Source organism: Leuciscus leuciscus, assembly GCF_965113295.1.
Source record: "Leuciscus leuciscus genome assembly, chromosome: 11".
NCBI lineage: Eukaryota > Metazoa > Chordata > Actinopteri > Cypriniformes > Leuciscidae > Leuciscus > Leuciscus leuciscus.
Genome location: NC_138735.1, coordinates 12,538,076 through 12,560,303, shown reverse-complemented (window position 1 = coordinate 12,560,303; position 22,228 = coordinate 12,538,076). Strand labels below are relative to the sequence as shown.

The following is a 22,228-nucleotide window of genomic DNA, read 5'->3' as shown; positions in this document are numbered from 1 at the left end:
CTTTAAGGCAGCCCTTGTGGGGATGGCACTTGAATATCCTATGTCTGAAGTTCAAAGCTATAGTCTCAAAACAACTCTCAGAAGTGATAGGAGACCTACAATACAAATACAAGGTGGCTATCCAAGTGGCCCGATGAGGGCCAACGCTTGGTTGGTCTATCTGGAGCTTTATACAAAGCAGTGGCCTCAGGAGAAACCCCCAGTGGGAGAAAGCCACCTCACTCTTACAGAATCTGTCTGAAGCTCTCATGCACGGTGGCCTCACTAGAGATTTCTCTATGAAATGAAGCCAACCTGTGCATCACTGGGTGACCAAGATTGGCACCACCTACTATATAACCTAATGACTCTAACACAAGAGGAGGCCTCTTACGTGATAAGGTATGCCGCTTTCTTGAGTCGTGCCTCCTCTGGGTGCCAGCAGAGGATGTAAGAGATAACACATACTTATCCAGCAGCTCACCCTTGTGTGCTTCTGAGGGGCGTAAGAGAAAAACACCTCTCTCAAACTCATCAGCGAGCTCCATCTGAGAACCCTATGATCCGAGTATCCGCAGTGCCTCAGCACGAGCGGGACCGGAACCAGCCCAGATGCCTTGTCCCCCTTAACTCAAGAAGAGAGCCAGATGAGAGCGGAGTAGAGGAAAAACAAGAGGAAAACTCTAACATTCTGCACAATCAGATCTCACAAGATCTGATCATCCGTGCTCTTCGCCCAAATAGTAAACGCACAAGTTGTGTGTCATCTGGTGTCAGAAACCTTAGACCCGGATCCACATACTTCTTGAAACGCTTATCACTTGCCATAATTGTTCTTACCTTTCTCAGGTGATTGCAAATCAGACAAAACAGTCCCTGAAGACTAAAAGAGGATGATATGTTCTCTAGGCACCCCTTTTATACTTCTGGGTCGCACTAGAAGTGACATCATAGGCTATCGCCGGTCAAATTCGATTGTCGTGATTGGATAGTTTTTCAGACATCGGTTCACGCGGAGGGCTTTCCCCAATAGCGTCATCGATGCAGTGCGAGTTCCCAGTGCATACATTTAATTTTCAAATTGGTGGGGACATCTCCAGAAGCTGAGTATTCAGGAAACGAATAGGATCATGTATCAAGGTTTTTAACAATATGTTAATTAATGAATTATGTAATGTTACAGGTAACTGGTAACTAATAATGACAAGGAGGCAGTTTAACAGAGACTTAACTTTACTCTACTCATAGTGCAATGCAATAGTCAGTTTCAATGTGTTCAGTGTCTACTGTCTTGTTTCCTTGCTATTTGAAGAAGCCAAACACATGTCTACGTCTGTCATTAACAGAAATTAACTGTTGGAATATTTTTCACATCAATATTGTCCAGTTTGTCCCGGAGGACATGGCACACAGCTAGGGTTGCTTCAGAAAAGGAAAATATGGGAAAATCGTAGTTCTTTATAGGAAAATAAGGGACACTCAAAATATTGTACTGTACCACACAGTGTATGTCATTTCAGAATCTGCAGTTAAGTATGTGTATAAAAGGTTCTCAGACATAAACCAACCCTACCCAAGAAAGGTGGTGGGTTATGGGCAATTTTGGACCTGCTAGTTTTGAATCGGGCCCTTCACAAGCTCCTGTTCAAAGTGCTAACGCAGAACCGCATCTTTGGGTGCATCCGTCCCTAAGATTGGTTTGCAGCAATCGACCTGAAGGATGTGTACTTTCATGTCTCGATTCTCCCTTGACACAGACCAGATTTGCATTCGAGGGACGGGCATATCAGTACAAAGTCCTCCCCTTCGGGCTGGCCCTGTCATCCCGCATCTTCACGAAGGTAGCGGAGGTGGCCCTTGTTCCCCTGAGAGAACGTGGCGTTCGCATCCTCAACTATCTCGACGACTGACTCAGTCGCGAGATCAGTTGTGCGAGCACAGGGAAATGGTGCTCAGTCACCTCAGCCAGTTGGGGCTCCAGGTCAACTGGGAAAAGAGCAAACTCGCCCCCGTGCAGAGGATCTCTTTTCTCGGAATGGAGCTGACCTCGGTCAGCCAGACAGCACGCCTCACAGAGGAACGTGCACGGTCAGTGTTGAACTATTTGAATTCGTTCAAAGTCAGGACAGCGGCTCAGCTGAAACTCTTTCAGAGGCTCCTGGCGCATATGGCAACCACAGCCGCAATAACGGCATTCTGATTGCTTCATATGAGGCCGCTTCAGCACTGGCATTACTGCCGGGTCTCGAAACTGGCGTGGCAATGGCTTCGTGTGACAATCACCCCGGCCTGCCGCCAAACCTTCAGCTCGTGGTTGGCCCCTTCATTTCTACAGGCAGGAGTTCCCCTAGAACAAGTGTCCAGGCATGCTGTTGCCTCCATGGATGCCTCTACCACCGGCTGGGGGGCCACGTACAACAGGCATGTGATTGTTGCGTATATCAACCGTCAGGGTGGTCTAGGCTCCCATCGCATGTCGCAATTCACCCGCCATCTCCTCCTATGGAGTCAGAAGCATCTGAGGTCGCTTCCTGCCATTTAAATCCCAGGCCCGCTGAATCGTGCAGCCGACGAGCGTTCACGGCAGCCTGTACTTCCGGGAGAGTGGCGACTCCATCCCCAGGCGATCCAGCTGAGAGGACCCTCGGAATGGATGCGCTGGAACACAGCTGGACCCGGGGCCTACGCAATGCTTTTCCCCCAGTGAGCCTTCTTGCACAGACACTGCAAAGTCAGGGAGGACGAGGAGCAGGTCTTGCTAGTTGCCCCATATTCTAGGTTCCCAGAACTCATGCTCCTCACGACAGTCCCTCCCTAGCTCATTCGTCTGAGGAAGGACTTTTGTTGTTGTTTTGAGACGGGGCACCCTATGGCACCCACGTCCAGACCTCGGGAATCTCCATTTCTGGTCTCTAGACAGGACGCGGAGGACTTAGGTGATCTTCCCCAAGCGGAGGTAGACACCATCACTTCCGCAAGAGCCCCCTCTACAAGGCAAGTTGTGCTTTCCTTCCTGCAAGATGGGTTGGAGTGAAGGCTGTCTACCCGCACATCATGATGCAGTTGATGGTAAATCTCTGGGATAACATGACCTGGTCATCAGGTTCCTCAGGGGTGCAAGAAATTTAAACCCTCCTTGCTCTCCCCCCTTACCCTCTTGGGATCTCTCACTTGTGCTAACAGCACTCAAGAGAGCCCCTTTTGAACCACTGCAGTCAGCTGAGTTTAAAATCCTGTCCATGAAGACAGTACTCCTGACTGTGCTGGCTTCTATGAAGAGAGTGGGGGACCTGCTTGCATTTTCGGTCATCAAATCTTGCCTGGAATTTGGCCCTGCTAACTCTCATGTGCCCAAGTTTCCTACCACTCCCTTCAAGGACCAGGTGGTGAACCTGCCAGCGCTGCTCCCGGAGGAGTTGAGAGTCCACTCTACTAGGAGTGTAGCCTCTTCCTGGGCATTGGCACAAGGCGCCTTGCTGACAGATATTTATAAAGCTCCTGGCTGGGCGACACCCAACACGTTTGCTAGTTTCTACAGCCTTCATGTAGAACCGTTATCCGTATACTCGCTTCCCATAGATAGTAAACACGAGAGACCACATTCAGTGTCGGCTTGCTGCGTCATTCCCCTTCAATGGACCGGATATGTGCGCTTGGCGAACCCTGTTGAGTTCCTCCACCACCCTCGGCAGTCGGACGTGGCGGAGCGCCCGACGCCAGGCCTAACACTTAGTATTCACTGGTGGAACCTGTGCTAGGCTGGTTCCCATATGTTGTGATCCCTATGGTGATCCCACAAAGATTAACATTCATAACAAGAGTGCACTTGAAAAGAGAAGTGTGGCCAGCAGGACGAACGATTGATGATGTGCGTGCTGCGCTGGTCTCGTATCTCTCACAGAGGAGCTACGGAAACATAAAAGGAGGAGCGACGGTGGTGAAGGACGAGAGAGGACCAGGCCTGAACTATTTATGTTATGTTTTGTTTATATGTGGCGGCAATTGTCCGTGAGGGGCTCCCGCATTTTCTTTTGTTTTGTAGATGGTTTATTTTTGGATTATTAAAGTGTTTAAATGTTCACTGGTTCCCGCCTCCTTCTTCCCCGAACAACAAACCGTGTTACAAGAAGCATCTCATGTATCTAAAAAAAAGAAAAGACATGTAATTATTTGTATATGTCTATAGTTCTGATAGCTGTACAGCTTGAAAGTCCTTGTAATGTTTCAAATGTAATCTTCATGTCAATCTTGAAATTAACGACATAATTTGTGCCTTTAACAATTATTTGCCAGCTGACGGTTGTTCCCCTGTACGAGTGAGCATCAGTAGCAATGGCTGCGTCCGAAATAGCATACTCTCTTGAGTAGGTATTTATTTTGAATAAGTAATTACTTCACGACCGCTAAAAGAGTTCTATATATTATGAATGTGAATATAATGAATGTAATAAGGATGTAAATCCAGCGTCAGTTACATTGCTTCACTGCCATTCATAAATCCTCTCACGTTTCCATCATATGTACACTTCAGAATCTCATTGGAAGGAGTAGGTTATCTGGGTACTTTTTGTCTTCTCTTTTATGAATACGGTGAATTCGGACATGCTTATTTTGTCACATAATTTTTTTCGCCTACTATATAATATAGGGAGGTATGCAATTTCAGATGTAGCCCATGAGTCGCATTGGAGTGACATCAACTCGCCTCTTTGATTGATTGGCTAGAGGAGAAGCTGTCAATCTAGAACTAGTGGACCAATGGTGACATTTATGCCTGCCCTAATTTACATGAAACTCTAACTGCAACATTTGGGAAAGCAAGCGCAGAACATGGAAAGAGGAGTGAAGGGAAAAACAGCACAAGCATACAAATAAAATAAAATATGAGCAGAAAATGTGAGAGCACAAAATACAGAGAACCCCCCCCCCCCCCCCCCCAGTTATTCTGTTATTCAGATTATTTTACCTACATGTTTAAGTTTTGTGCAATCTAATCTTTTAATGTGTTAAAGTTTTGATTCATGCTTATGTTTTTTAAATGCGCTTTTAATTTTTTGATTCACGATTATCTTTTGATCCATGTTGTTTGCTATTCTGATCATTTTGCATTATTTTGTTTTCAGTTTGTACAATATATTTTTATTGTAGCGGTCAGGGAATGACATAAGGCAATCCAGATCTAAAAAGTCTCTTGTGTGGACCTCGAGGGATTGTTGCTCCTGCTCTAGGCAGAGAAAAGTCCATTTAAAAAAAAAAAAAAAAAATAATAATTTTTTTTTATATTTAGGTCCGGTATTTTGTCATGCTGTAGTTGCAGTAAAGGACATGACGACGGAAAATAAACAAAACAGTCTTTAATGATAAGTCCAAAAGGAAACACGCAGAAGATAACGTCTCCGGTTACTATCGTAACCTCGGTTCCCTGAGAGGCGGGAACGAGACATTACGTCACTGACGTATATGGGAACTCCCTTCCTTCTCGTTTTCACTGAAATCTTATAGGCTAACGCCAGCTGGAGACAGCTGGCCAATTGACGCGAAACATGCAAATGCTGACTGGACCGCGGGCAGTATAAATAGCATGGGCGCGACAATTACGTCAGAATCAAGACTGAACGCTAGCACAGCTGATCAAACGGCGAGCACGGCGGCTGACGTAATGTCTCGTTCCCGCCTCTCAGGGAACCGAGGTTACGATAGTAACCGGAGACGTTCCCTTTCAAGGCGGTCACTTCGACATTACGTCACTGACGTATATGGGAACTGTATAGAATCCCGCCGTGAGCGCAGTGAAGATAAGCCCAGAACGGGGTCAAGCTACACTCCCACGAGAGACAACAGTTCTAAGCCAGCAGCGCCGCTAGGAGCACTCGAAACTGATAGGCGAAACTAGACCAAGAACGTCTGCTCCGACCTTACCAAGTTGCATATCCAATGCAATGAAGCGAAGACTGCACTGGAGAGGGCAGCACAACACCATAAGCACTCGAGCACAAGAGTTAACACAGTGTCGACGGCAATAGCGGTGACAGCTGCATAACCTTATAGCCATACACAGAGTTAACAGGAATTGAAAACTACTGCGTAATGCGGAAACAGCTATGTAACATTATAGTCATAACACAGAGTTAGCAGCAATGGTAACTCTGCATAATGCAGACTACTGCACAGCTGTGGTAACAGTTCATGAGTACATTAATAAAACTCACCGAACCCACGACGCTATAGGCAGTGCATCAAACTTGAAACCCTGGCGAACGTGTTCTGAGAAGACAGCCAGCATACCTAAATCCCATAGGCATAGCCAACATTGAAAGCGTCGAATTCAGTGAGAAAGTCTCAGTATAAACAGCACGTCCCTAGTACCATCCATCAAGCACACAAACAGCTGGTCAGACTGCTGCCTAGTGATCCACGTACATCCGCAAAGCCCTTACAGGGCCAACAGCACTCTGAGCATCGGCATCATGCGAGGCTGACGGCTCAGCAGATAAGGCGGGCAGGGATCAATCTGTGCTCTGAACGGTGTAAGCGACTTCGGAACGCAGCTTGGTATCGGACGGAGAGTGACGCTGCAGTCACCAGGTCCGAGACAATGCAACATCATTCGCTTAGAATGAGCGTAGGTCTCCAACGTGCTTCACTGGCGAGAGCAGGTGAATTAAGGCCATCTCAAGAGAGCTCCCAACACTTGATAGTGTAAGTGTCTTGCTCAACTATGGACCCAGCAGCGGACACACAAGAAGGTTTCACAGCTTGGGGATGATAGGCTAGTAAGGGGGTCACGAGGAACTGACACTCCCTTGTAGAACATAGCCAATGTTCTAAGCCGATGCACAGAAGTGCAAACCAACACATAACTGAATGTACATAAACACAGTGCTAGTGGCCGTAGCGACAACAACTGTGAATATACGCAGTTAGATAATATCCCCATAATAGCATAGCACCTCAGTAAGTACACAAACACAGTCGTAGCCGTAGCTACAACTGTGAGTAAACGAGTTAACACACAATAGCCAGTTGCACTGAAGGAAACAGGGCAACATAACAGCGTAGCCCATGTACGTAACAGCATCGGTCGCTGTAGCGCGTCCATGTATGTACATAAACGCAGCGTAAGTCGCCGTAGCGACAGAAACGGTGTAGAGACAGAACTGAGATGTACAGTTAGATCAGGATGGCTAGCTGCAACAAAGGAAATGGGGCAGCATTACAGCATAACACATCCGTGTACGTACCTACATCCAGAAACTTTGAACATGCACGGTTAGATTAGGATAGCTAGTTTTGCACTGAAGGAAACAGGGCAACAAATAGCAAAAACACGTCCTTGTACGTACATAAGTGCAGTGTAGTCGCCGTAGCGACAGAACTGTGAATATGCACAGTAGATAGGATAGCTGGTTGTTGCACTGAAGGATAGAGGGCAACATAACAGCATAACACATCAGAGTGCACATTTTAAACATCTGTGTGTATAATGCAGCGCAAGTCGCTGAAGCGACCGAAACTGCATGAATATGCTCAGTTCAAACACAATGGTCAGTTACGTTGAAGGGCAACATAACAGCATAACGCTTCAGTGTGTACACAGATGCAGCGCAAGTCGCCGTAGCGACGACTGAGACTATGAATAAGCATAGTTACATTTTGTGTACAAAAACCACAGCGTCAGAGGCATAGCGACATCGACTGTGAATACGTAGTTATCAGAATAGCCGGTTGCACTGAGGATACAGGGCAATATATAACGGCATAAATCATAGACACGTATATCAATGTACATAACACAGCGTCAGTGGCATCGCACAACAACTGTGAATACACAGTAATCAGAGTAGCCAGTTGCACTGAAGGATACAGGGCAATATATAGCGGCGTAATCGTAACACATATCAGTGCGTAGTGTGTGCACAGCGTCAGTTGCATCGCACGACAACTGTGAATACGCACTGCGTAGTAATCAGAATAGCCATTTGCACTGAATGACACAGGGCAATATATAATGGCATAAATCATTACACATAACAGAGTACGTAACACAGCGTTAGTTGCATCGCACAACAACTGTGAATACGTAGTAATCAGAATAGCCATTTGCACTGAAGGATACAGGGCAATATACAACGGCAAAATTCATACACATAACAGTGTGTAGTGTGTACGTAAACACAGCGTCAGTTGCGTCGCACGACAACTGTGAATACGTACTGCGTAGTAATCAGAATAGCCATTTGCACTGAAGGATACAGGGCAATATATAATGGCATAAATCATTACACATAACAGAGTGCGGAGTGTACGTAACACAGCGTCAGTTGCATCGCGCAACAACTGTGAATACGTAGTAATCAGAATAGCCATTTGCACTGAAGGAACAGGGCAATATACAACGGCAAAATTCATACACATAACAGTGTGTAGTGTGTACGTAAACACAGCGTCAGTTGTGTCGCACGACAACTGTGAGTACGTACTGCGTAGTAATCAGAATAGCCATTTGCACTGAAGGATACAGGGCAATATACAACGGCAAAATTCATACACATAACAGTGTGTAGTGTGTACGTAAACACAGCGTCAGTTGTGTCGCACGACAACTGTGAGTACGTACTGCGTAGTAATCAGAATAGCCATTTGCACTGAAGGATACAGGGCAATATACAACGGCAAAATTCATACACATATCAGTGTGTAGTGTGTACGTAACACAGCGCAAGTTGCATCGCGCAGCAACTGTGAATACGTACTGCGTAGTAATCAGAATAGCCATTTGCACTGAAAATACAGGGCAATATAAGTGGCATAAATCATACACATAACAGTGTGTAGTGTGTACGTAACGCAGCGTCAGTTGCATCGCGCAACAACTGTGAATACGTAGTAATCAGAATAGCCAGTTGCACTGCAGGAAACAGGGCAATATCATGGCATAAGCATAATACACACAATCAGGTACATAAACACAGCGTCAGTGGCATCGCACAACAACTGTGAATACGTGGTAATCAGAATAGCCATTTGCACTGAAGGAAACAGGGCAATATAACGGCACAAATCATAGCACATATCAGTGTGCAGTGTGTACATAAACACAGCGTCAGTGGCGTAGCGACAACAACTGTGAATACGTAGTTAAATCAGAATGGCCATTTGCACTGAAGGATACAGGGCAATATAACGGCACAAATCATAGCACATATCAGTGTGCAGTGTGTACATAAACACAGCGTCAGTGGCGTAGCGACAACAACTGTGAATACGTAGTTAAATCAGAATGGCCAGTTGCACTGAAGGATACAGGGCAATATAACGGCACAAATCATAGCACATATCAGTGTGCAGTGTGTACATAAACACAGCGTCAGTGGCGTAGCGACAACAACTGTGAATACGTAGTTAAATCAGAATGGCCAGTTGCACTGAAGGATACAGGGCAATATAACGGCACAAATCATAGCACATATCGGTGTGCAGTGTGTACATAAACACAGCGTCAGTGGCGTAGCGACAACAACTGTGAATACGTAGTTAAATCAGAATGGCCAGTTGCACTGAAGGATACAGGGCAATATAACGGCACAAATCATAGCACATATCAGTGTGCAGTGTGTACATAAACACAGCGTCAGTGGCGTAGCGACAACAACTGTGAATACGTAGTTAAATCAGAATGGCCAGTTGCACTGAAGGATACAGGGCAGCCTGACAACATAAGCTGTAAGCACATCAATATGTAATGTTACGTAGGCCCAGCGTCAACAGCATAAGCGGTAACGACTGCGCAACCCCGTAGTCAAGACTGACTAGAAGGGGTAAACACTCACCGAATTGCGGTTGTGCACTTTTGTCAGATTGGGGCGTCAAGAGACTCATAGCATCCGCACTTTGCGCCTTTTAGACACGGAGCCATGGCCTTTGCCTCATCCCTCTAGACGCGCGTCTTTGCGCATGACTATCCATAGGACGTCGTGGAAGACGGAGTCTTTCTTGAAGTAGCCTGGCTGAGATACCGGGCTAAGTATCCTCCACAGAGCCTATCGCGTCGAGTCCTTCTAGCGAGCACGCGAAAAGGACCGGAGTGGCGACGGGCAGCGCTAACTCGTCTTTGGGCAGGAGAGGGCCCACCAGCGGCCTGCTGGCGGCAGTGGGCCTCATCCCCGCTGATGCCCGGGTTTATTCCCCTGAGGGCGCGCACTGTCCGGCACATTGCCTGTCGTCCGCGAGTGCGGCCTCGGTTGATCCTTGTTAGGGTAGAGCGAGTCAATAGGACCCGCACATATCTGGCATGTAGCAGCCATCGGATGCGGGGAGGAAACATGGTGAGTAACCTCTATTGCAACTTCCACGATGACTTCAGATAAGACTTCTAGCGTGAAGAAAGAGATTCTGACGTAATTGTCGCGCCCATGCTATTTATACTGCCCGCGGTCCAGTCAGCATTTGCATGTTTCGCGTCAATTGGCCAGCTGTCTCCAGCTGGCGTTAGCCTATAAGATTTCAGTGAAAACGAGAAGGAAGGGAGTTCCCATATACGTCAGTGACGTAATGTCGAAGTGACCGCCTTGAAAGGGAACCAGGAAAACACAATAGCACAACCACTTAATACATTGACTATACACGAACTAAGGAAACTAAGAGCTTATACACAGAGTAATCAAAGGAACTACAAACAGGTGAGGAACTAATGAATAACTATGGAAACTAGCAATCACAGACAACTCAGGCAAAATGGAACATGGCAATGAGTGAAAACGAAACCAAAATAGAATGAGACCATTACACTCACAAATCCAAAATGTTTCCATAATTGCATGTATTTGTATGCTAAACTATTTATTATATAAACAAGGCTTTTTACTTCACTTGTGTTCCCATATCCAATAACCACGTAAAACAGTGGCCTTCTAATAGTTTAACAAAATGGAATGAAGTGGCGCTAATGCATTTCATTGGTTTGAATCTGTCTTTACAGTTTGCAATGGCAGCATGCGGAAATATTACAGTCTTGCTAAATGGATCAATTCATCATGCTTTCAACAAAAAAAGGTGTGTATGTTTATTTTTCTAGCTATAATGTGCAATGTGATAAGTCTGCTTATGCCCCTTTAAACTTTTAAATAATTTGATTTCTTCAGTTTAAGCTGTTCTTAGTAAAAATTGAGCTTCTTTAAATAATCATAATGGCCATAAACTGAATTGCTTAATTGTGAACAACATAAACCAGAAAAAAACTAAATGTTTTAGTAATAATTCTAATGGGCTGTTTCTATACAATAGATTTATTTTCTGAGATCACAGGAAAGCTTTTGCGCAACCTTTTGGAGACAAGGATCACGGATATATAGCTTTTTACAGCTTTATATAAGTTTTTCATCTTGTCTGATCCCAGGCTATGCCTTTACTCCATCTACCTTGTAAACTTGCAATACTTAAAAGCTTACTTAAAAAGTACTTAAAAGAACATTTTGGGTTCAGTACAAGTCGACAGCTCTTGCAATGTTGACCAAATATTTCCACTTGTTCCTCCTTTTCTTTGGAAAAAAACATAAACCAGGCTTACAGTGTAGCACTTACAATGGAAGTTTCAGAACACTTTTAAAAATAAATGTACTTTATTGGCATCTATGGTTCCATGAACATCCATGGAAGCATTCCATTGTACAAAAGAGTTCTTTATAGTAAAAAAATGGTTCCTTAGATTATTAAAATGATTTTCACACTAAGAAAAACACATTTAATTTAAGAACTGTTAAGGGAAAGGTTCTGTGGGAACCTCAAAATGGCTCTTCAGTGTCATCACCTATGCTACACTAATGAGTAATGTTAACTCATTAGTAACAATATACATGTTAGTGTGATTTTAGTGTGGGGGAAAAATCATTTATTAACCATTTTAAAGTAAAGGTATTACATTTAAACTTTGTTGCCATGACAACATAGTCATAAACTATAAAAGGACAGCAAAAATGACGATTTAAACAGTTTTACAGACTCAAGCTCCATTATTGTTCTTTTAAAATCAGGAACATATGAAATGGTTCCTCACTTCAGCCATTGAACTAGCATAGTGGTTCCCAATCCTGGTCCTGTAGTACCAGCAACATACTGCAACATGGCTGTGTTCTTAATTGCCCCCTAAACCTACAGTCATTTGTACCACATGTCCACTAAACCATAGTGGACATTACCGAGTTCACTCATTCAATCCTGTAATTCAATTTCAAACACAGCTGAGGTCTTGGAGTCTTTACTAACGAGCTAATGTGTTAAATCGGGAGTGTTTGGGAGACATCTAAAATGTGCAGTGCTAAGGGCACTCCAGTGTAAGGTTGCACTACCCATTTGTAATTTCTTACTTAAATTGGAACACTGTCCATACTAGAGGCTTAGTAACAACCAGCTAGTTTGTTACTAACTCAGTACTTTATTCAGTGCTATTTGTTCTTGAGGCAGAACGTAGCTAATAAATATAGAGCTAGTATGAGAATACAATGTTTACCCTCAATATTCCAATGTCAGCCCTGAAATACATGAACAGAAGTTCTGTTGAAATGCTGTGATTTTCATTTTATCCATCATTCTAACTTTTGCCTTACATAACTAACGGTAAAAATAAGTTGAATTAAATATGATAGTATTTAATCGTGATCATAATAGGTATTTTATATCGCAGAGGATATTTGCACTGAGTGAAAATAGCATATTTTCTTAGCAATAGATGCTAATTACACTGATGGCAAATAGTTATATATTCTATTTACACTAAGTGCAAATAGCGGTAACACTTTACAATACGGGTGCACTAATCTGCATTAATTCATGCTTAACTAATGCACAGATAATAATGTGTTAAAGGATAATTCCGGTATTTAACACCTTGAGTCTATTTTGTAAGTTTGTTATGGATGAACTAGAGTGGTGGACACAGAAATTTTGACGATGGGTCCTGTCTAGACTTTTTGACTCTTAGCAAATAACACGAATTGAAATCATACATTGCGCCGATATATTTGTTTTTAATCATCAACGAACACCACTAACCACTCGGTGAGTTGCACAGTTTTGAAAACGAACGTTAAGGGTTGTTTTAAGGACATGTTCGTGCATGTCCATAGACAGCCACTCTGAAGCAGTCAAAGGCGATTCTAAAAGGGGCTGTTTACACCTGGCCACTTCATGCGTTTTCTCAGATCGGATAGCTATCCGATCGTGAAAAGACCAGGTGTAAATGCCCTCCGAAACGCATTCGAGACGGATTTGAATCCGATCGCTCAAACCACTTCAGGAGGTGGTCTGGGCCGCATTCCTGACGAAACTGGACAAGTGTAAATGCATCTGGTTGTTGAAACCACATATGTAAATTGTACTCCTCCCAAAAATGCTAAAAAAATAAACGTGTGAGAGCGTGTTATAGGCTATATGTAATGTTATAGCCAGATATGACGACGCTACTGGAACAGGTATCACCGCAGATGAGAAGCTGAGCATCTATTCATTAAGCCAACGTGCAAACTATCGCAAATCAAAGTGAAAGTAAGTCGCAGACGCTTAACACACAATCATCATCATTAAAAGTAAATTCTTAAGAAACGAAATGATCTTACCAGGGCTGTTGCCGCTCTCTTTTATTGCGGTCTTTGAAATTTTAGCTGATGATCAATAAAATGCAGCTCATATCTGTTGCTCTCGTGACGTGCACTCCATTAAATCTGCATATAGCGCGGGAATTGAAGATCGGATTTAAATCCGTTTCGCAAAAACACATTTATGTGACCAGGTGTAAATGGAATCGTTTTGATAAATTAGATAGCTATCCGATCTGAGAAAACGCATGAAGTGGCCAGGTGTAAACAGCCCCAGAGTCAAAAAGTCGAGACAGGACCCATCGTCAAAATTTCTGTGTCCACCACTCTAGTTCATCCAAAACAAACTACAAAATAGACTCAAGGTGTTAAATACCGGAATTATCCTTTAATGTATGACTCATGAAGAACTAAACCATTAATTAATGATTACTGCATCAGCAACTAATAAAGATTCTAAATGATTAATAGATTAAGTAATATATGAATATATGTTATTAATTAAATGTGTCATAATCTATTAATTCCTTAATAACTTATTTTCTTAACTAAAAGTGTAAATTAATGCGTTAATTACCACACTTGGTCAAAGCGTGCTGTAACTCTGTCTGACACCGCTAGCCTAGCTTAGCACAAAGACTGGAGGTAAACGGCTCCAGCTAGCATACTACTTAGAGCCCTGCACGGGGCAAAAAATCCACCCCTAACCGAGACCTGGCCCGTGGTGTTCAAGCCCTAATCCGGCCCCAGCCCGAAAACGTCTGCAATTTTTGACGTCAGCCCGAACCCGACCCGAGACCAACATCAATATAACTTTAAGCTCTCTCTGAGAGTGCGCTGTCTCTGCTAGACGCACACACATACACACACGCTACTAGGTACAATTTTATTATAGGCCTCAAACATAACTACCACCACCGACAATTATGCCCACAAATATTAATACAGACTGTCCATTACAGAGAAGCATATGCAGTAGAGAATATTGTATAGCGAAATGAGATCCAACCTTTTTTTTTATGTTAAGTAACTTTACTGAAGAACCACGTTTCAAAGAACTCCAACTGGCTAACGTTAAATAATAATAAAAAATATAATAAATAAATAAAAATCACTTGAACTGAGTAGGCTCATTCACTGTTTATTCGCGAGTGTTGTGAAGAAAAAGAATATCATCCACTGTTGAAGGCTTCAGGCTCACGGTTCTTTGTTGTGGTAATCAAATCAAAACTCTTTCAAAATGCAGCTTTTCCTGAAGTATTGGGAACTTTTAGTTACTCCCCACGCTCCAACTTCTCCCTGATGCTCTGCATGGTCAACTCTCACCTAATGCATTGCACTCGCGTAATCGCATATTGCGTTGCATATATTATTAATATAACAATATTCCATACAGTAGCCTGCGCTCTGCACGTATATTATGGGCACGATGAAAGGAGAGAAGCTAAATGAGCCCGAGTCCGACCAAAGCCCGATCTGTAAAAAAAAAAAAAAAAAAAAAAAAAAAAAATGGCCCGACTGCTCCCAATAAGTGACAAAATAATGCCAACATTTTCCTATTTACATGTTGTGATTTGTATAACCACAGCGTGTACAAATAATAAGGTAACATGAGACACAGCCATCTTCTAACCGTATACATACTGGGAACTATATTCTCAGAAGGCGAAGCACTGCTACTTGGGCGGAGTGATTTGCCCGCAGCACCTGAGAAGCCTGTGGTGAGGAGCAGAGAGTTCGCTCAGATTTGGAGTAAATCACTCCGCAGTTGTCGCAGTGCTTCGCCTTCTAAGAATATAGTTCCCAGTATGTATACGGTTGGAAGATGGTTGTGTCTCGTACACGCTGTGACTATACAAATCACAACATGTAAATAGCAAAATGTTGGCTTTATTTTGTCACTTATTGGGAGCAGTATGCTAGCTGGAGCCGTTTACCTCCAGTCTTTGTGCTAAGCTAGGCTAGCGGTGGGTGCGTCAGACAGAGTTACAGCACGCACGGAGATGAAAAAGTATGGACTTATCTAACTCTGGGGGATACGGTGAATAAGCTAAAGTCCCAAAAAGTCAGCGTGTTCCTTTAATAACAATTAATTAGGGCTGGGCAAGTTAACGCGTTATTATCGCGTTAACGCATTTATTAATTAATGCCGGCAATTTTTTTTTATCGCACGTTAACGCAGTTTATTATTATTTTGAAAGTCCGTTGCTCACCGGCGTTTAGCGGGGATGCTCTGCCATGTGAATTCCCTCCTGTTGATGTCCTGATAACTATTTAGATTCAGGAAACTCACAAACAGCGAGGATAAGTCTCTCTTCCAATGATTTGTGCTGCACGTCGTTTAGAAAAAGATCAAGACAATTCAACTTCGGCAGCGGGCGGGCGTGTGCGCACAACCGCGACAGTTTCACGGGAACGCACTCGCTTGTCGCTGCACCTTGTGCTCGACCACTTCTCCTCACTCTACCAAACGCGAATAGAGTATCTGGCGCGAGTGATTTCAATGTTAAAGTCAATGCAAAAGGTCCTGCGGCGCGAATGAGGCGTTTAGCGCGGCGCGGTGGACGCGAATTCGCCTCATTCGCGCGTCCAGTTCGCCTCATTCGCGCGTCCAGTTCGCGTCAAACCTTTGCTTTTTACGCGGATCAATTTCGCTCTGGACGCGCGAATGGATTCAAAATGTTCAAACGTCCAACTAGACGCGGTAGACGTGAATTTGACGCGCTATTCGCGTTTGGTGTGAACGCACAGTAATGCTGCGTTCACACCGGACGCGAATAGCGCGTCAAATTCGCGCCTGCCGCGTCTAGTTTGACGCTTGACCACTTTGTGTTAATTCGCGTGTCTAACGCGCGTAAAAACAAAAGTTTGAAGCGAAATTTACGCGCGTCAGAGGTGAAAGTTTTGGCGGCCATCTTTTTTAGATGTTTATCGAGCATTAGCGTTAGCATTAATCGAGAGAGTCATCGCTGAATTTGACGCGCTATTCGCGTTTGGTGTGAACGCACAGTAATGCTGCGTTCACACCGGACGCGAATAGCGCGTCAAATTCGCGCCTGCCGCGTCTAGTTTGACGCTTGACCACTTTGTGTCAATTCGCGTGTCTAACGCGCGTAAAAACAAAAGTTTGAAGCGAAATTTACGCGCGTCAGAGGTGAAAGTTTTGGCGGCCATCTTTTTTAGATGTTTATCGAGCATTAGCGTTAGCATTAATCGAGAGAGTCATCGCTCGTATATGCTCTGGAGAGCAGAAACAGCTGCGTAGGGGACATCGTCGCTGTACTCGGGTCCACCAGACCCTCCAGAGGGTTTCAGGAGTTTCACAATTTGCTCCAGGAGCTAGGTTTGGTGGACCTAACGGTGAGGACGCTGACGAGGACAGCGTAGGCCGTGAGGCCTCGGCCTCGAGTGGTCGCTGCCTGACGAGCCCGCGCTCTACAGCCCGGCGCGAGGTTCACCCTCGCCCGCACCCACCTAATCTGTCATTTATTTTTGTTTTGATAATAAATGGAGTCAGCCTCCAAAAGTGAAACCTGTCCTGTGATTTTTGTTTTTATACACTAAATTGTGTTTGTTGTCTTTACATTAGAATAATAATGTTTCATATAATCTAGAATAGATATGGAATAAATAGCATTCAATACAAAATGAGTATCTCTCATATATTGAAATCGAGTTTTTATGTGAAAGATTTGCTTTGTTGTGCATTTTAGTCATATTACAAAATAATTTATTGAGGCCAAACATAAAATAACATTATAAACTGTCACTTCACCACGTGACAGCAGCAAGCAGGCTCCTGATTGGTTAACGCGGCGCGAATTGACGCAGAAGTTCAGATTTTTCAACTCGGGCGGCAGACGCGAATTCGCATCAAACCCGTGAATGCACATATAGCACTAATAAAATCATTCGCGCGTAACGCGTTTAACGCGCCAGACGCTCAATTCGCGCTATTCGCGCGAACTTGACGCGCGAATGAGGCGTATTCGCGTCTACCGCGCCGCGCTCTACGCCTCATTCGCGCCGCAGGAATTTTTTACGCGCGTAACGCGTCTTTGCATTGACTTAACATTGAAATCACTCGCGCCTGACGCGCTATTCGCGTCCGGTGTGAACGCACCATCACAGGGAAACTTACTGAACACTGACTGTTTCTGCTGCTCCCTGATGAAAGGTACCTGTTGATACCTGTTCCGAAAAAAAAAAACCCAAGAAAACAGGACTCTGATGGTAACTTGTTTAACAAGCTAGATAAAAGGTAATGCCCTGGCAGTGGCAAATAGCTTTGGTTTAATATTTTATTTGATTACATTAATGTTTAAGTTGAGATTTACAAGAAATATTTTATTGCTACTGTGTAAAGGGAATACTGCTGGTAAAAAGCACATTAGGCTATTTGTTTAAAGTTTTTGCAAACCACATGTTATTGCACTTTTGTGTATATAGCAGTACATTTAGATCTGCTATATACACTACTTTAGAATTCATTATTACATTTTGATCGTAACAATGCGATTAATCGCAAGAAAATCATGCGATTAATCGCGATTAAAAATGTTAATCGTTGCCCAGCACTACAATTAATATATTACTTAATCTATTAATCATTTAGAATCTTTATTAGTTACTGATGCATTAATCATTAATTAATGGTTTAGTTCTTCATGAGTCATTCATTAACACATGATTATCTGTGCATTAGTTAAGCATGAATTAATGCTTATTAGTGCACCCGTATTGTAAAGTGTTACCCAAATAGCAATAGCTTCTATAAGTGAAAATATAAGTATTTTCTTAATAATATGCTATTTACAATAAGTTAAAATAGCTATAGATTCTATTTACATAATGTAAAAATAACAGTATTTTCTTTGCAATAAATGTAAATAGTTAGATATTAAATAGCTCCTCAGTACTTTAGTACATTATAAAACAGTATGCAATAATAACATATTGAGAGTAAATGAATGTATTTATTAAATGAATGCCACCTTATTGGGACAATAAAGCCCTCCCTACACCTACCCACCCTAACACTTTATTATTAAATAACCGTCAGCCACTGTAATTACTTTGCACTTATTTTCTTCATATTGATTGAAAATAAAAGCTGTTCCAATCTGATTTGCGATGGGAAAAGGGAGCAGAACGAGTTCGGTAAAAGGTGGATTCGAACTCGATCGCGTCAAGAGTATCTGTTGCATGCACTGATCAATACAGTGGCGGTTCTAGACCACAGTAACTGGGGGGGCCAGGCAGGGGCCACTTGTGCTTTTAGGGGGCACACCTTTAACATTCATCTTAACCTATTTTCAGTATTATTTCAAGCCATTTTTCACCATGTCCTGTATGACTGCAATCTCTAGAAAAAGCTAATAAATTATATTAGCGAAGCTAAAAAAACAATTTCAATTCAAATGAATGTTTCATTATGTTTAATTGTAGTGTGATATAATGATCAATAATAACACATTTTTAGCATCTAAGCACATCTAGGCACTTTTTTACACCTGGGGTGGGCGATATGGCAATAATATCATATCCCGATTTTTTTTTTTTTCAGGAAAATCACGATTTTATCACGATTCTTTTTTCATGTTGGTTTTACTATTTTGCAAGTGACTGAGCATTACAGCCAAACTAATTTCCCTATTTTAAAAACAAAGCCTTATAGGTAACAAAATATACAATAAAAAAGAATGGCAGACATTTAGGCCAAAGGCGAAGATAAAAATCTTTGTCATTATTTTCTTTGTTATTAAAAATTAAGAACAGAGATACATATTACACATACACAACTTAATATACAAATGAAATAAACTGCTTTATTTTTTCAGCTATAGGTGTATTTAACAGTATAGCACAACAGACTTAAAGTTCTCAGTCAAGAGCAGTGAATGATTTCCTCTGTGTGTTTTGTTGTTTTATTAACATTAAAGGGATAGTTCTCCCCCAAAAAAGTCATATTTACTCTCTTAAGTTGTTTTAAACCTGAATAAGTGTCTTTCTTCTGTTGAAAATAAACGTTATTTGAAAGAATGTGAGTAACCACAACAGTTGATGTACCCCTGTGACTTACATAGTATTTTTTTTTTTTTCCTACTATGTATGGAAGTCAATGGGGACCAGCAACTGATTGGTTTTGGGTGAACTATCTCTTTAAGGACAAGCGGCAGCATGTTTATTATTAGGGCTACTGTCTCTTTAAGAACTGCACGCGACGCGTCTAATATACACGCATATGACAAGCAGATTTTAATTAATTTTCTCTGTTTGCTTTCACTTTAGACATAACCAACTTTGTTTATGTAAACAATGTCTGTATTTGACAGTATTAGCGCAATATAAGACTCAAAAGATAACTTAGTCCAGTAACAGGCTTTTAGTGCATGTAGCCTACGAGTGTAGCCTACGCGCTCAGTAAAGCGCATGTTTGAACAGCGCATCAGCAGCGAATGACATGTTTAACCGGCAAGGCTTTAAAGCACATGCAAATAATGAACTTTTGTGAACTGCAGTGTCACGTTCCTCTGCGTTAACATTTGATGTGAATATACGTCGTGCTGCAGTGTAGCCTAGATGAAGGCGCCGCAACTGAATAAATGCGCAGTTGTTTGGTGTGATTTTACGATTCCAAATTTAGGGGGGCCAAAGGGGGGCCAAGCTTGTTGACACGGGGGCACTGGCCCCCCCATGTCTGGATAGCTCATGACGTCATAAACAGTGAAGCCACCGCGCCCATATTGTTATTCCCTAGTGAGCTTATTGAATCAATAGGAAATTTTATGATTTGACTGAGAAAACGTTGCCTAACGAGACACCATTTTTAAATCTAAAGTACACATTGTTACAACGCAAAACTTCCTACATTTAAATGGGTATTTTGTTTACGAGACGAGATTTAGCTGTATGAGAACACTAGTCGGCCTTCACTGAAGAGCTATCTTCACAGGTAAGAAAAACTGTTTGATACTATTAATTAAATAGTTAATGCTAAAGACCTATATTTTTGTGAATTGGTGAATATTCAGGTGAATATTATTCGTGGCCACGCATTAATAATACCTATACCTCAGCACATTTGACCAATTTGTTCCCTCGTTTTACTATATTGTGGCCACGTTGTAATTCGTTAAATCAAAATGAGGGATGGAATTAGTTTCCACGATGTCCACGTGTCCACGCTTTTTTAAACGAGGGAACAAATAAGTCGTCGTAACAACGAATTATTTAGATCAGTGGACTGGGCGCATATAAGAACGAGGAGAGAGAGAGAGCGAGCGAGCGAGCGAGCTCCGGCCGCGCGCGCGCGCACGCACTCTCGCCGTCTTCAAACAACACAAGCGCTGTTTTGCTCTCTCGCGCATATCAAAATCAATTGACACGATAGTAAAAAGGTCGGAAGACCGATTGTGTTTTATAGATCGGTAGTTTGTTCAAATAAAGTGTTTGATTAGTTAGCAAGTACATGTTCAGGAAAAGCATAATACAAATTGTATGGGTTAATTTAAGTAATGGTAAACAGACTCAGGCTCTTTTGAAGCTGTCAAATGGTGTCACTATTGGACACTTAATTGTGATTATGGCTGCTCTGAGGTTTATTATAGGCTACTGTTGACTGGTTTAGTTTTGTTGTTGTTGTTGTTGTTGTTGCGAAGCAGCATTACTCTTGCCTCGGAGTAAACAACACGGGAATAGACAATTGTGCGTATAAATTACTACTTACAGGACTTGAATTACAACCTGTGGGCAGTTTTTCTACATCCTTTTGTGAATGTCGTTTTACATGCTGCACAGCGGATCATCTTAAAAGTGCCATCGGAGCTACCAATCTCTGTATAACGGCCGTTGGATCCCTCTGCTGGTAGGGAATCGTAAGATGGCCACTCGAACACTTCCGGTGGCTTCACAGCCTGCTGGCAGTTTAGAACGTCATAAGCTATCCAGTCATTATATAGATGAGTGGTTGCATGCCTTATTCCCTACGCCACTGCGGATGACAGGCTGTCGTCAGTTTTGGGGGTTTTTTTCTGGCCCAAACAGACATTGATGGGTGGAGTTAGTGTAAATAGCCATTGCCAACAAGGCAGGCTATTTGCACTTAGTGTAAATAGACACTCTGAATTCATATAAAGCATAAATTACATTCAGAAACTGTATTTGCAATGAATAAGAATCAAGAAATAAATATTGATACAACTAAACAGACATTGATGGGCGGAGTTAGTGTAAATAGCCATTGTCAACAAGGCAGGCTATTTGCACTTAGTGTAAATAGACACTCCGAATTTATATAGCATAAATAACATTCAGAAACTGTATTTGCAATGAATACAAATCATAAGAAATTACATTTATTTATTGTGACTGATTTTATTTGACATACACACAGTGGCACGCTGTTTTTGACAGGTTAATGTTGAAGAGCTGTTAACAAAATAGTATTCTATTCACATAATGTTCTCTCTCTTAAAATGTAAATGAATCTAAATGTCAGCATTACCGCACATGTATAAAGAAAAAGCGTAAAACATGTAAAAAATAAAAGGGTAAAACATGAGCTTATTGATATACTGTAGTTCAGTCAGTCTGTTATTTTATTCCAACCTTTACTCCTGATCAGAGGCTTCCGCAAATATTTTGTTTATACGTAGAGT

General features: G+C 42.5%; 1 protein-coding gene across 1 annotated transcript in view; it reads left to right on the top strand.

Annotated features, from left to right (window-relative positions):
* LOC309509868 (ADP-ribosyl cyclase/cyclic ADP-ribose hydrolase 1) overlaps positions 1–22,228 on the top strand; it is a 366,738-nt gene that overhangs the window by 213,662 nt on the left and 130,848 nt on the right. The window contains exon 7 of the mRNA XM_082184847.1: positions 10,958–11,031. Coding sequence (XP_082040973.1) covers positions 10,958–11,031 — 74 coding nt within the window. The remainder of the gene's footprint in view (positions 1–10,957; positions 11,032–22,228) is intronic.